The sequence below is a fragment of the Notamacropus eugenii genome (genome assembly GCF_028372415.1).
Source record: "Notamacropus eugenii isolate mMacEug1 chromosome Y unlocalized genomic scaffold, mMacEug1.pri_v2 SUPER_Y_unloc_3, whole genome shotgun sequence".
NCBI classification, from domain to species: Eukaryota; Metazoa; Chordata; class Mammalia; order Diprotodontia; family Macropodidae; genus Notamacropus; species Notamacropus eugenii.
The window spans coordinates 349,955-366,733 of NW_027325131.1; the positions used below are offsets into that span (position 1 = coordinate 349,955).

General features: G+C 35.0%; 1 protein-coding gene across 1 annotated transcript; it reads right to left on the bottom strand.

Moving 5' to 3' along the window:
* Positions 1-13,707: 13,707 nt before the first annotated feature.
* Positions 13,708-14,637, bottom strand: LOC140516997 (olfactory receptor 4P4-like). The gene has a single exon (XM_072627843.1). It carries the CDS (start codon positions 14,635-14,637, stop codon positions 13,708-13,710), a length of 930 nt encoding a protein of 309 aa, XP_072483944.1.
* Positions 14,638-16,779: the final 2,142 nt, after the last annotated feature.

The following is a 16,779-nucleotide window of genomic DNA, read 5'->3' on the forward strand; positions in this document are numbered from 1 at the left end:
TTCGAAGCACATGGAGTAGGTGATGAGTCTGCAGGGGAAAAAAATCTGAAATCTTACACAACATCACACTTGCTTTTCTATTTCATTGGAATCTAGGTTATTATGAACAAATGAAAACTAGTCGTGATATTTTTAGATCAAGGCCATCACCTTGTTTTAAATTTAGCAATCAAAGGGATGTTTTCTACATTAAATGTATGTTCCATTATCTTTTTTCATGATTCAAACTCATTTTTTTCTATTTCTTCAAACATTCAAGACAGCTTTCAATGGCATGGCTAGTTTAAAAGACTGCAAAATGGGGAATTCAGTAAAAATGAATACTTTCCCCAGTGACACTCGTTATGCAAGGTGAATCAAAACATAATTGAACTTACTATAGCTACTGAGGAAAATATAATAAATTTAAAATATAGGTATTCCATCTTACGAAATGAATTAGAATAAAATATAGTTATTAGCTACTGAAAATATAGGTTGCAAAAGTAATAGTATGATTAAAAATGACAAATTCCTAAAAGAAATTTCACTAACAACCAATTATCAGAGTCAAAGTGGCTATTAAAATCTTTAAAACTGGAGTGAAATTTTGTAGGTAAGAATAAGAAGAAAGACCACAAAGAATAGCAAAATAAAAACAGACTAGAAATTAAATGGGTGAAAGAAGATTTTTTGAAGCACTATAAAGGAGCTCTAAGAATTGTTAAAAATATTGCTGTCATTTCTGAAAGAAAATCATGGACTGAGGAATCAATGGGACCATTTGATAATTATAATGGAGTCAGGATGTCAATAATTTTAGCAAGTTTCTGGGAAAGTACTGAGCAGATGTTTGATCAAACTGGAACTTTGAGAAAGAGCTAATTAAAGAAAGCAGCATCTTTTTCTCATCCTCCAGTCTCTTTTGACTCTGTTTATGTTTTTCCCCTTGTATTTCCTGGATCTTTTTCTCCTCTTTCCTATTCTCCTCACCTCTGGTCTTCAAATAGTCATCTCTCTCTCTCTCTCTCTCTCTCTCTCTCTCTCTCTCTCTCTCTCTCTCTCTCTCTCTCTCTCTCCCTCCCTCCCTCCCTCCCCCCCCCTCTCTTTCTCTCTCTCTCCTTATCTTTTACTTCACTCTTACCCTTGCGCCCTTTTTTCTTTTTCACCACATTACAAAGTCTAGTGTGACTTTGGAAATACATCAGAATACTTCTAAATTTCAGTATTCTCATTTAAAAAAACTGTTAGTAATGGCTTCCTGGCCCATCTCACTTTTTATGAGTGTCAGATAATATAGTATAAGAGAAAGGGCTTCAGGAAATAGCATTGACTATTATAATTTTATCACTCTACAGAAACAATGTCAACCTAATAGCCAACCATGCCCAAATGATGTAGGAAAGAATAAACTGGTACATAAATGGAATACAATAGGTAACATTTTTTAAATTATTTCTAAGTTTACAAAGCACTGTCCTCCTAAATTCCTGATGAAGTAATCAGTGTAACCCTATTTACTCCTCAGGCAAAAACTTTTTTCATCTACCCTAGGAATGAAATTTGATGTTTCTGGAGAAACTTGATACAACTGTGAAAACAAGTATATTTTAAGAGGAGAATGATAGTACTGATAATGGAAATTGAGATTACTTTGTAGAAGGGTAATTGATTACTAAGTTGTGTATGTGTGTGTGCATATGTTCGTGTGTGTTTGCATGTATGTATGTATGTATGTATGTATGTATATGTTTACTTAGTCAGCTTGTCTCCTCGCCAAATTAAGAATGAAAATAAGTACAAAAATAGAATCCAGATTTAGTATCAGTTGTTTAACATACCACACAAAGGGTTAAGGAGGCATAAATATGGAGATATCATATATGTCTGAGTGTGGTAGAAAAACTCTTATATTTGTCCTATATCAAAGTCAAATACATACCTGAGTAATGTTAGCTCATAAACATCCAAGTCTTGGACCGGGAATCATGGATTACTACTAGGGAAAACAATGCTGGCAAATATGGATGAATGAAAAATCCCCAAAGTAGGTGTGATGCATGTATATTTCATCACAAACTGCTTTCTTTTACTAGAAGGAGGTGGTATTTTTACATAATGAATCTCATTTTGTACACATTCTTTTCCTCCCTACTTTGGAATCTAAAGGTCAAATCATCATGTAGGCTATATATACATATTTACATGAAGCATTTCAACTAAATTATCCTCCATGGAGATCTTATTGAACACTCTCTGAATTTAAAGGTTTGTGAGTGACTATTGGACAGACTCCCAGAGACATGTCTAAGACATCAAAGGAACACACTTTTACAGTTAGAAGTTACATTTTCGTGCCAAGAAAGATTACTTAAAAAAAAACAAAACAACTTTCCAGACATAGCCAAGTTTCTTTCATTAACAAATATCATAAGCCCTGGTTTTGTCAGTGAATTACTCTTTGAATCCTATTCCCTTTCCTTCCCGCTTCAAATAACTTATGAGAATTTCAATAATTCTACTGTATATTCACTTATCCTCAGGATGATTTCTTTTGGGTGATGAGCATTAAGGGTAGAGGAACTGTAGAATATGTACAACACTGATTTTCCCTAATACTTGAATTCTCCTCAATAATATGTTTGACTCATACGGAGACAAGATCTAGTATTTTAGAGGTAATCTTAATTTTACCCCTAAAAAGTCTGACTTGGATTCTTGCAAGCCTAGACAGATTGCTCACTGATTAGATTTCCCCTGAAGGCTTTGTCATAAAATTCAATTTCCTTTCTTTGTCTTCATCTTCCTAAATTTATGCAGCCTCTGAGGCAATTTAACACTTTCCTAACACTAACCCTGCTGTGTTTCTATGACAACACATTATTCTCTTTTTTCTTTGCTTTCTCACACTAGCATTTTTTTTTTTTACCTTTATGGATTCATCAGAACTTCCACGTTCTGATACCTTGTAGTCAATGTTTCCCAAAACTCTCATCTTATTTCACCATGCTTTATGCTATCATCCTTGTCAATATCATTTTCCCCATTAAGTCCAAATATTCATTTGTGGATGAACTGTATCCTACCACTTGCTAATATTTGTCTATTAAAGATAAAGCATGAATTTAAAAAAAAATATAATGTATTAATTTTTCATTGTTCAACATTCACTTCCAAAGGAACTTGAATTCAAAATTTTCTCCCCACCTCTCCCTACACTCCACCCCAGGACATCATGCACCCCTTCCACCCCTTTTTGCAGTCGGTCCTCCCTTCTATAACCCACACTTTTTCCATCCCCTTTTCCCTCTCTTTTCCTGTAAGGTGAAATCGATTTCTATTCTCCATTACTTGTATATCTTAATTTCCAGGTGCACCCTAAATTTTTTTTTTAACATTCATTTGTAAAGCTTTGAGTTTCATATTCTCTCCTTCTATCCCCACCCACTTGCATTGAAAAAACAAGCAATTCCATAGAAGTCATATATGTATAACAGTGCAAAATACTTCCATAATTAGTTATGTTGTAAAAGACTAGCCACATTTCCCTCTGTCCGATCCTACCCTCCATTCATTCTATTCCCTCCCTTTATCTGTTTCCCCGCAATATTGTTTGCTTCTGATTATCCCTTGCCCCAAATTGCTATCCCTTCTATTATCTTCCCTCTCATATCTCCTTCCCCCTCGCCTTCATGCAGGGTAAAATACATTTCCATATCAATTGGAGGGTGTGTTATTCCCTTCTTAAGCCAAATCCCATAAGACTAAGGCTCAATTATTTCCTTTCATATTCCCCCTCTTCCTCTCCATGGTAAAAACTCTTTCTTGCCTCTTTTATGGGAAATGATTTGCTACGTCCTACCTCTCCCTTTCTCTTACTCCGAGTATATTCCATTCAAGAGTAAATTTTATTTACTCCTCACACTGTCTGCCACTTTTTCATTCTTTTGGTTTTGTTTTAAAATTTCTTGGTTTCTCATAGAGTCATCAGCTTCCATCTGCTCCATTCTGATTTTTAAGAACTACTTTTTTCAGTGACCTTTGGAACCTCCTTTTCGTTTGACTAATTCAGTTTTTAAAAACAGTCTTCTCATTGGTTTTTGAACCTCTTTTTGCATTTGTGTTAGTCTGTTTCCAAAAGTGTTATTTTCTTCAGCATTTTTTGGATCTCCTTTAGCAAGCTGTTGACTCACTTTTCATGACTTTCTTTCATCCTTCTCATTTCTCTTCCCAATTTTTCCTGCACCTCTCTTACTTGATTTTCAAAATCCTTTTTGAACTCTTCCATGACATGAGACCATTACATATAATTTCTTCAGGTAATGGATGTAGAAGCCTTGACTTTTATGACTTCCTCTGGTTGTATGCCTTGTTCTTCCTTATCCAAAAGGATGGACGAAAATACCTGTTTACCTAAAAACTAACCTTTTGTAGTCTTATTTTTTCCTTTTTTGGGATTTTCCCAGTCAGTTACTTGACTTTTGAATCCTTTGTCAAGTGTAGGGTACACTCTAGGGACCTGTAAGTTCTCAGTTCCTCCAAGGTGCCACAATAAAGGGAGAGGAGCTTCCTCTTCTCCTGGCCTATACTGCAGTTTGTGAGCAAACACAAGCACTCTTTTCTGCCATGAATCTGAGTAGGATTCCTGCTCCGCTGCCACCACTGGCTTTACCATGCCAGTGCTCCTCCTTGCCTCAAGATTGCCACTCAGGGCTGAGACCCAGATCAGCTGCTCAATTCCTCCTGGGTCTTTAGGCCAAGGGCTCCAAAAATGGATGCTGCTGCCGTAGTGACTGCTGCAGTGCTGTTGCTGGTCCTTGGGCTGGACCAAGCTCCCTTCTTACCCAAATGAAAGAGCTTTCTCACTGACTTTTGAAGTTCTCTTTGACATTTGTGTGTTGAGAAATCTAGGAACTGCAGCTGCTACCCATGATCTCACATCCTGAAACCTGCTCTAGTACTGTCTGTGCTCTGTTCTGAACCCGTTGTGATAAACGTTTCCTGTCGCCCTTTCAGGCTATCTTGGACTGGAAATATGTTTCATTCTGTCAATTTGAGAGTTCTGCTTCTCTAGAATTTGTTTAGAGTCATTTTCCAGGTACTTTATGGGCTATGAGAGGAAACCTATAACAAGCACGTCCTTCTACTCTGCCTTCTTGACTCCGCCACCACCCCACCCCCCCCCCCCCACACACACACATGAATTTTTGGTTGTCTACAGAACATTTCCAAATGTTTGTATTGCTGGCAAATCTACTTCAAACTTTCCAAAATGCAGTTTATCTTTCCTTCCAAATTTATATCTGATTTTACAAAATCAATCAATGACACCATTTTCATTCCAGGTATCCATAACTGAAAAAGAGGTAAGTAAAACTTCTTCACTTTCCTTTGATTTTATTTATTCTACCTCTGAAAAGTTTCTCATTTTAATGCCATCTTATTCCCACATTGGCTACCACAACAGTGACCCACTTTAGAGTATGTGTAGATGACTACATCTAGAAAAGCCATCTTTCCTCCAACATAATACTATTTTACCCCTGCAAACATGATTACATATAATTTACCAAGAAATCTTGTTTGTAAAATAAATCTTATCTTGCAATACCATCTGCATTTCAATGGATACTGTCCTGATGTACCCTACCTTTTAAAACTTCTATCAATATTCCAGAGAAGGAGTCTATATTTCAGGCAAAGTAGACTACTAAAAATCCATACATTTCCCTTCACCCATCATTCCTTATTCTTATGCTGTCTTTCCCCATCATCTTTTCCTATAAAATTTTTACTACTCTCAAGGCCTATTTCAAAAATGTTTATAATGTTTTCCTTGATGATGCAATCATAAATTGTGCTTCTTTTTTCACTTCTTATATTACACACTGAAACTATTTTATGTCATTTCATAGTCTTCTGAAATGTATCTATTGCAAATTTAGTGAGCAGTTCTATTTTGTTTTATTCACCTTTGGTGAGGGAGGAATATGATCAGGGACTATTGAAGAACAGAAATTATTTCTTAACAGTCAAATTGATTTAATAATAGAAAATGAGAGGCAAGCAAAATCATAACGAGAGGTCAAATTTCTAATAAGAAGTGCAAGGTTTTTTTTTTCCTTTAAAACTTTGGTATGTGAATGTCTCTACATAAAACTTATGAAGTTAGATGTCATCTATCTAGCCATGGAATAACCATTGCCCTGGTGGTCTTTTCAAAAAGGTGAGTGAATAACCTTTCTTTAAAACATATGCAGAACATGCAATCTATATCAAGTTATTTGCCTTCTCAATGAAGGGATGGGGAGGGAAGAAAAGAATTTGAAACTCAAATTTTTTAAAAATCTTAAAAAGTGTTTTACAAGTAATTAAAAATGTAAATTTTTCAACTAACAAAAATACAGGCAGTTGTAAATAACTAGAGAAATGGTAATGACTTCTAACTAGTTCATGTTATAATTATTATATCAATTTGAAATGTAAGTTCTAACACTTAGGCAGAAAATATCAATTTATTAAATACAAAGTTTAAAAATGTATGGTTAGATCAGAGTTTTTATAGTAAAATAATTTTGTGACTTTAGTGACCCACGAGCTCAGAATGGATCATTGTGATGTTTAATTCATAAAGCTACTGTCAAATCAGGCTGTATCAATAGAGGCAGAGCTGCCAGAAACTGGCAATTATTAGTCTCAGTGTACCCTATCTTTTTCAGGACTCATCTATGGTATACAAGTCTTAGTTCTGGGAATATTGATGAGCTAAAGAATCGTGAGAGTGGGACAACAAGTATGGTTAAAAGTTCTTATTCTGAGTCACATGGAGACCATATAAAACAGGAAGACATAAAAGACAAAGGAAAGAAAAGACTCATGGTGGGCATGATAGCTTCAAGTATATGAAGAAATGTCATATGGAAGATATATAGATGTAGACAGACAGACAGACAGACAGAAAGAAAATAGATAGATAGATAGATAGATATTTTTGACTGTTGTGTAGAAGAATATGGAACCAGGAACAACAGGTAATGATATAAGAAGCAAATGTTAGGGGGCAGAGCCAAGATGACAGAGTAGAAAGATGGAGCTGCTGTAGCTCTCTTCCCATAGCCCACAAAATATCTGTAAAACTGACTCTAAACAAATTCTAGAGCAGCAGAAGCCACAAAATGACAGAGTGAAAGAGATTTCCAGGCCAAGGCAGCATGGAAGGCCAAAAGAAAAAGTCTATCACAACGTTCTCAGAGCAGAGCGAAGCACACAGAGTGAAGCTCAACCTTGGCTACAGGGTGTGGCAGGGACAGGACTGGAGCAGGCACGATGGCATAGAATCACAGGCAGCAGCTGTGGTTCCCAGATTCCTTAATGCACAAGTGGCAAAGACAGCATCAAAGGTCAGTGAGAAAGCTCTTTCACCTGGGTGAAAAGGAAGCAGGATCCTGCCCAAGACCTGGCCCCAGGCAGCTTCAGCATCCATTTTTAGATCCTTCTGCTTAAAAACCCTAAAGGAATTGAGGCACTGATCCGGAACTCAGCTCTGAGTGGCATTGGGGGGGGGGTAGGGAAGAGGAGCACAGTCTTGTGGAGCTGGTGGAGGCTCTGGACATGGAGTCCTACTCGCAGCTCCTGGGCAGAAGAGTAATTGTAGTTGATCCCAGAGCAGAGCACAGGCCAAGAGAGAAGTAAATTCCTCTCCCTTGATTGTGCCGCCTTGGAGGAACTGAAAACTTACAGGGCCCCAGAGTATATCCTCTACTTAACAATGGACTCAGAAGTCAAGTAACTGGATGAAAAATGCCCAAAACGAGAAAAAAAATAAGACTATAGAAGGTTACTTTCCTGGTGAACAGATATTTTCTTCCATCCCTTCAGATGAGGAAGAATAATGCATACCATCAGAGGAAGATCTAAAAGTCAAGGTTTCTGCATCCAAAAGCTCCAAAAAATATGCAGAAGTCTCAGGCCATGGAAGAACTCAAAAAAGATTTTGAAAATCAAGTAAGAGAGTCGGAGGGAAAAGTCGAAAGAGAAATGAGAGCAATGCAAGAAAATCATGAAAAGCAATTCAACAGTCTGCTAAAAAAGATTCCAAAAATGCTGAAGAAAATAACACCTTTGAAAACAGACTAGCTCAAATTGCAAAAGAGGTCCAATAAGCCAACGAGGAGAAGAATGCTTTAAAAAGCATAATTAATCAAATGGAAAAGGAGGTTCAAAAACTCAATGAAGAAAATAGTTGTTTAAAATTTAGAACGGAGCAGATGAAATCTAATGACTTTATGAGAAACCAAAAAATTTTAAAACAAAACCAAGAGAAGGAAAAAAATAGAAGACAATGAGAAATATCTCATTGGAAAAACAACTTGTCTGGAAAATAGATTCAGAAGAAACAATTTAAAAATTATGGGATTACCTGAAAACCATGATCAAAATAAAAAGAATCTAGACATTATCTTTCATGAAACTGTCAAGGACAACTGCTATGATATTCTAGAACCAGAGGGCAAAAATAATATTGAAAGAATCCACCGATAACCTCCTGAAAAAGACCCAAAAAGAGAAACTCCTAGGAATAATGTAGCCAAATTTCAGAGTTTCCAAGTCAAGGAAAAAATATTGCAAGCAGCCAGAAAGAAACAATTTGAGTATAGTGGAAATTCAATCAGGATAACACAAGACCTAACAGCTTCTACATTAAAGGATCAAAGGGCTTGGAATATGGAATATGGTATTCGAACAGTCAAAAAAACTAGGATTAAAACCAGCAAAACTGAGTATAATATTTCAGGGGGAAAATGGTCTTTCAATAAAATAGAGAACTTTCAAGCATTCTTATTGAAAAGACCATAGCTGAAGAGAAAATTTGACTTTCAAACACAAGATTCAAGAGAAACATGAAAAGGCAAACAGGCAAGAGAAATCATAAAGAACTTACCAAATTTGAACTGTTTACATTCCTACATGGAAAGCTAATATTTGTAACTATTGAAACCTTTCTTAGTATTTGAGTAGTTGGAGGAATTATGTACATATATAAAGACAGAGGGCACAGGGTAAGTTGAATAGGAAGGGATGATATCTAAAAGAAATAAAATTAAGCAGTGAGAGAGGAATATATTGTGAAGAGAAAGAGAGAAACAGAATGGGGCAAATTATCTCTCATAAAAGAGGCAAGAAAAAACTTTTTGAATAGTGAGGAAAGAAGGGGAAGGCGAGATGGAAAAAGTGAAGCTTACTCTCACTACATTTTACTTAAGGAAGGAATTACACTCACACTCAATTTGGTATAAAAATCTATCTTACACTACAGCAAAGTAGGGGAGAACAGGATAAGTGAGGTGTGAAGTCAGATATAGAAGGGGGGCAAAAGAGAGGCAGGAGTATTTAGAGGTAAATACTTTTGGGGAGGGACAAAGTCAAAAGAAATAAATGAATAAATGGGGGGCACGACAGGATGGAGAAACAGTTAGTCTTTCACAACATGACCACTATGGAAGTCTTTTGCATGCCTACGTATGTATGACCTATACTGAATTGATTGCCTTCTCAGTGAGTATGGGTGGGGAGGGAGGAAGGGAGAGAAGTTGGAGCTAAAGTTTTAGGAACGAATGTTGAGAATTATTTTTGCATGCACCTGGGAAATAAGAAATACAGATAATGGGGTATAGAAATATATCTTGCCTTACAATAAAAGAGAGAGGATCAAGATAAGGAAGGGAGGGGTGTGATAGAAGGGAGAGCAGGTTGGGAAACGGGGTAATCAGAATGCATGGTGTCTTGGAGTGGGGAGAGGGGAGAGATGGGGAGAAAATTTTAAACTCAAAATCTTTAATTAAAGTTTCTAAAAAACAGCAAATGTTAACTTTTAGAGTGGGGGAGGGGGACGAAAGACTTAATAAAGATTAGAGCAATCCCAAAGTGTGTGTTTGTGGAGAGAGAGAGAGAGAGAGAGAGAGAGAGAGAGAGAGAGAGAGAGAGAGAGAGAGAGAGAGAGAGGTGTCCTTCAATTTCTTCAGCATTTCCAAGGAGAGTGTGGATGACCATTTCTCAACTCTTATGCCTATCAATTATATAACTCTTTAATATTTATTTAGTCCTTAATATATAACTAATTTTGTCCTCATGCAAAACAACCTGAGAGATAGGTAGTGTTCCAGATTAGAAAACTGAGACTGATAGAGTGACTTTCCCAGTATCCCAAAGCTAGTAAATAGTTAAGAGCAGATTTAAACTAAAAAATGTTATAATATGTTAAACTCAAATATGTCTTCCTTTCCTATATTTTCTTATATATTTCGAATATATCAAGGACTTTTGAGGTCTCTTCCAAATGTCAAATTCAGTGATTTTGTTACAATGAGTCACAATAATGTTGTAGGTTTGAGTTGCCTTTTCATGAGGATCCTACTCAACTAGTGTATTCTAAAGGCATACTTTAACCACTGTAAAAAATGTCTATTTCATACCAGCAAATAATATTCCTTTCAGCAAGTTGTATTGCATGTAAATTCAACAGTGGGTGCTTATGTTATCATTTAAGTTGTGTTGCCTCAGAGAACACCTTGACCCCAGTTTATCTTTCATTGAGAAACCTAATCCTTCAGGGAAGGTGAGATGAGGGATGTCATTAACAAATCCCTACATCATTCCCCTTCTCAAAACCCTTCTGTTGTTCCACACTGCTTTCTGAAAAAGTGCAAGTAATTTCTCACTTAAGACCTCCCACAATCTGCCACCACTCTTAGATCTTGAGCTTTTCACCACAGAATTTTTCTGCCACATAGTTTGTGTTCTAGCCAAAGTAAGGAGCTCCCATAGCCCTTATTTATTTCTTTTATTCTATCATTCATTGACATCATTCTCAACCTCTGAAATTCCCTCGCTAATAATTTCCATCTAGGAAAACTATCCGTCTGCTTCAAATAACTCTCTTCTCCTTCAAGGTATCCTTGATTTCCAGATATGAAAATCTCAATTTCTCTAGTTTTATCAAAACATGTTAAGTCTCCATTTTGTTGGATTGTCACATTCTGCAAAGTAGTTATTTTTAGGCTAATTCCACAGTTCTCAACTTTTTTTAGTCTTCAGATCCCTCTCAACTTAAAAAAAATAAATTATTTAGGAATATGAAGGAATTTCATTGCTGTAGGTCAGGTCGACCAAAATTTACTTTTAGAAATTTAAATTGGTAACATTTAAAGATTTATTAGTTTACTTGAAATAACAGTAAGCCTGTTGTGCTAACATAATATATTTTATGGAAAATCTGTGTTTTTCAAACTAAAGAAAAAGAGGAAAATGACAAGGATTAGAGATTCACCAACTCTTGGCAAATTACATCCCATTTTGGAGTTATTCTTCTTCTCTAGATAATACCCAAATTTGCCTCCCTGTGATATCCACTAATTGTTCCTGGTTCTGCCTTCTGAGATCAAACAGAAAAAAAAATGTTTAGCTATTCTGCACTTAGTATTGGTTTCCATATATAAATTCACCATATTAACTTCATTAATCTGAAAGTTCAACAAGAACAATCTTAAGTACATTTTTATGTCGCTCACTGAAAGCTCACTCTATATCTGTATATAATAGATCCTTAATAAAAGACATTTCTAAAATTATATCTTGCTTTATTATCCAGTGGAAGATTATGAACCTAATATTGTGCATTTCAAAATTGTCATATTTGCTATGTATATGTATGTGTGTATATATACACATATATGTATATAAGCATACATGTATGTGTATATACATGCATAAATATATGTGTGCATGTGTGCATGTATACATGTATGTATATTTTCATACATATACACACATATATAAATTCAGAAGGATTAATGCAAGGTGACTTTAAAAATGAATAAACTGATTAATTTTTTTTAAAGTACTAAGTTCTTACAATGTAACAACCATCATACTAAAGGTTGGTAATAAAAATAAAAGAAATAATGTCTTTGCCTTTGGAGAGCACATATTTTGAAAGGAGCTAAGAATGTATTTTCTTAAAAGAAAGTGGTATTTTACGAGGTCTACTTTGATTTGGAAAAGTTATAGCACTTATGAGTGCAGTAATAGAAGTCCCAGTTGATAGCAAGGTAATATAGTTGCTATCAGAGGACTGCAAGCTTAAACCACTCTTAGATTTAATAGATAAATACATTGAGACCTGGAGAGATTAACTGATTTGGCAGAAGTTGTTCAGATATGAAATGTTGTAAAATAGTTTGTAACACTCTTCTCAGCTTTATTCCTAAACAATCACTCCTCTGCTCCCTGTAGGAATTGTATTAGGAATTGAATCCACTGAGAGTACAGATCATCTAGTTTTCTTGTATTGGTTCATACAAAATGTTTGACAAGTAGGAACTATTAATAGATTTTAATCCCTCTCTCTCTGTCTGGTTCTCTCTCTTTGTCTCTCTCTCAATCTCTCTCTTGCTCTTGCTCTAGCTCTGTATGTCTCCCCATCTCTCTGTGTATGTCTCTGTCTCTTTGTATGGTTGTCTTTCTCTCTCTCTCTGACTCTGTCTTTGTCTCTTTGTCTATGTTTATATCTCTCTTCTCCTTCTTCCTCTCTCTCTTTAAATTCACCAAATCTAGTACACTTATCATCATACCATCCAATTCCCCTTGAAGTACAGTCAGGCAATAAGCAAGTATTAAGCACTTGATAGGAGCCAAGCACTGTGATAAATATAAAGGATAAAAAGAAATGGAAAATCCCCAAAAGGTTCTTCTTAGTGTTAGAAAGCATAAATTCTAATCAAAGATATAAAATAAAAATTATTCTATGGATTATGAACAACCTTTTGAAATACGATGTCAAAAGAAATCAATTTCAATGAGCAGATATTAGATATGGTTAATTTGGAACCAAGGAAGACCTTCTCCAGAAGAAAAAATCTGAACTGAGTCTCGGAGGAAGCCAGGGGAGCTAGCAGGTAGAAATGAGAAAAGGGAACAGTGGAGGCACTGGGGATAGGCATTACAAATAAATGGATTTAAAATAAGGAGTGTAGTTGATGAGGATAAGCAAGTAGGCCAAGGTAGTGTGTGGAGGACAGTAAAGTATGAGAAGATTGTAACTGAGAAATGTAGAGAATAAATGGGAGGGAATTTAAAAAATAAGAGAAAACTGATGACCTCACAACATTCTATAAGCTGCTCTTTTAATGATTCCTTAGTCGGAATTACTATTCCTGACAATCTCAAAGAACCAGACACGGGATAATAATTTATATAACAAAGGGACATTATAATATATTATCCTTTTCTTTAATCTTTTCCATTTCACATAATTGGGCTACTAATTATCAAGTTAGCGCTCTAAAAAATTTTTTTCTAGGCTCAAATCCACGTATAAAGGTACATAAAGTAAGATTCCTGCTTTTCGTTAATACATTATTAAAATTTATCAAAATATACATCCCTATTCTCAGTGAAGATTTATTTTTTCTTTTCATTTTCTTTATATTTCTTTATTTTTGTGAAATGGCTAATATGGGAATAGGTGATGTATAATTTTACAAGCATAACTGATATATTTCTTGCCCTCTCAATGGACAAAGGAGGGTTGAGAGGGAAGAAGAGAATTTTTTACATACAAATAAAAGGAAAAAGAGAAAAAATAAATTTCATCCTAAAAATGATGAAAATAGTAGCATATTGCCATTTCTTCAATCAGCCTTAAATAAAAAATCAAATTAAAATTCTATTTTATTTGAATATCAAAAACAGTTTTGTTGCCCATACCTTTTGCATAGCATTCTTCATCTCTGTATTTCTCAGTGTATAGATGAGAGGGTTCATCATGGGTGCAATGACTGTGTAAAACATTGAGAACTCCTTATCATTTTGGCTTGCAGTGGGAGGTGGGATATAGGTGGCAATACAGGGTACAAAGAAGAGAACAACTACCATGACATGGGAAGCACAGGTGGAGAGGGCTTTACTTCGAGCATCTGATGAATGGTTCCTAAGATTATATAATATGACGATGTAAGATGCCACCAAAACCAGAAAGGTGGCCAACACAACCATCCCAGTATTTGCAATGACTAAGATGTTTGGAATACGTGTGTCAATGCAGACAAGTTTTAAGAGGGCTTTTACATCACATATGTAGTGATCTACTAGATTAGGGCCACAGAAAGGTAATCTGATGACCATGATCATCTGGGCGATAGCATGCCAAAAGGCGACTAACCAGGCCATCAAGAGCATCATGTTACATCTCTGTCTATTCACAATTATCATGTAATGCAATGGTTTACAAATGGCAACGTAACGATCAAAGGCCATAGACACCAGAATGAACATCTCAACACCTGAAAGAAAATGAGCGGTAAAGAGCTGAGTCATACAGCTATTATAGGAGATGGATTTTTGCTTGGCAATTAAGTCCCTGAGCAGCCTGGGAACCACGGTGGAAGTATAAGGAAGATCCATGTAGGATAAATGACAGAGAAAATAGTACATAGGTTGTTGGATTAAATGACTGCATAAAATAGTGATGAAGATAATAATGTTCCCAAAGAAGATGGCAAAATAACAGAGCAAGAAGATTATAAAACATATCATCTTAACTTCTGGCTTCTTGAACAGTCCCAAGAGAACAAATTCTGTGACATTGTTCTGATTTTCCATGTATTTCAAGTAGCGGGCAGTTTTCTAGAAGAATTTTAATTCACCTGGAATTAAATCAAATGTAACAAATCAGCAACAGTATTGAGTTTGTAGATATTTTTGAATGGATGTCTCATTAGCTGATTATGAATACAGTTTTAATCCTACTATTTGGCTTCTTTTCTACACATTTAAATGAAAATTTTAAAAAAATGTTTGTCTTAAATCCATACAGAAGATGGGTATCCTAAAAATTAAATATCTATCCAGTAGAATTTATCGTGCTATGAAAATCTATTTATGCCTATAAATTAAAAATATATCATAACTTTAAAAGATCTGATAAGATCTTAAAATCCATTTTAATAGACTTCTTAATCATGAAGAAGATGTTTTCTGTGAGGACTCATTCTGTATCATGTACTTCTCAACATAATTAAATTGAGTTGTTTAAAGAAAGGAAATTTCAAACTTTTTTACAAAAATACAGTAAATGATACAGTTTTAGGGAAATTTAAAAATACTAAATATAGATAATAATGTCAGTTAAAAAAACTTTTAAATTTCTTTTGGAAATCTAGGATAAAAAATAATATTGAACAAATATTTTTCCACTCTCTTGATTCATTTTACTTAGCCAATTAGCAGTCACTGAGAAATCATAGACCTTCAAAAAATAGATTCAATGCCTAAACAAGGAGAACATGACAAATGAGGTTCAGCTGCCCAACTGAATGAATTAAAAATATAATGAGGAATATTTGACAATGGACTAAGAAACTACTGATATGGATTTTATTTCCATTCCTGAAAGAAAAGTGTGTCTTAATGACTCAGTGAGGAGGTCCCTTTGATTATCACAACTACAAAGATTAAAGCAACAAATAGTACAAAGGAGGAAAGAAAGAGATTAAGTGGAGTAATGATATTTACTGTGACAGTTTTAAGAGATCATGGTGTTTTTTATTTTCACAACTTTTGTGGCAGCTGAGGGTGTAATAAAGGCTTAATATTGATCTGAGATTTGGGGGAAACATTGAACTCTTTTTATTTCTCTCTCCCTTTGTTTTCTGAATGTATCATCATGTTTCTGATTTTCTTGAATGAAAATATCTCACTACCCTTACTCCTTCTCCCTTTCTTCATTTTCCCTTCTCTTGTCCCCCATCATGTCTTCCTCCTTCTGCTTTTGATCTCCAATCTTCAAAAATAACTTACAGTACTCCTTGGATAAAAGTCATAGATTGTCATCTGTCCCCTCAATCAAATCCTCAAGCTTGGAAGCATGTACCAGAATTTTCCCCACCACACTTCCTTTCTGGCACAAACTTGTAGAACCCAGGGCCACTATCATTGTTGTGTGTTTTAAATAAATCTGTATGCTTGTTTAGTTTTGGAGGAGGATGGGAGGGACCATATATGCAATAGTGATGACAACAAACTTTCCAGTATTAATTAATCTGGACCAATTATACTCGCATTCTAATATTTATTTCCCAGATGTTCTAAAAGAATATGCATGCATAAGAGAACAGTGAACAGATATTAAAAACAAAGAGAGATGTTAAAAATAAAGATAGATATTTAAAAAACAACTGAATCAGATGAATAATTAACATAATTATAAGGGAAATCAGGCATTAATTTATAAGGTATCTGAGAATAAGAAAGAATGTTCAATCATTTCAATTGTGTCTGTATCTTTGTGAATAAATTTGGAGTTTTCTTGGCAAAGATACTAGAGTGTTTTGTCATTTCCTTCACTAGAAGAAACACACTAGACACATTTAAAAAAACACTATTTGTGCAAAGGAGAGGAACAGGAAATATAATGTTTTTGCTGTATGGAACTTCCAAGTGAGAAAATTCCCTCTGCAAGTTGAGGTTAGCATCTTTTGTTTGAATAGCATTTTTGGAGAGTTTCCTAGAATACTGAGAAGTTAAGTGAATTTCCAAGATTTAGAAAAACAACACATATATTTTTTTCAGGTACAGGACCTTGGCAAATATAAGAATATCAACAGTTACTGATCTATATGCCTAATTTCACACACACACACACACACACACACACACACACACACACACACATAGTGATTAATTATAATTTACGCTTTAAGGACATTCTTCATACTTTCATTCATAAACAATAGGCAGGTTCAC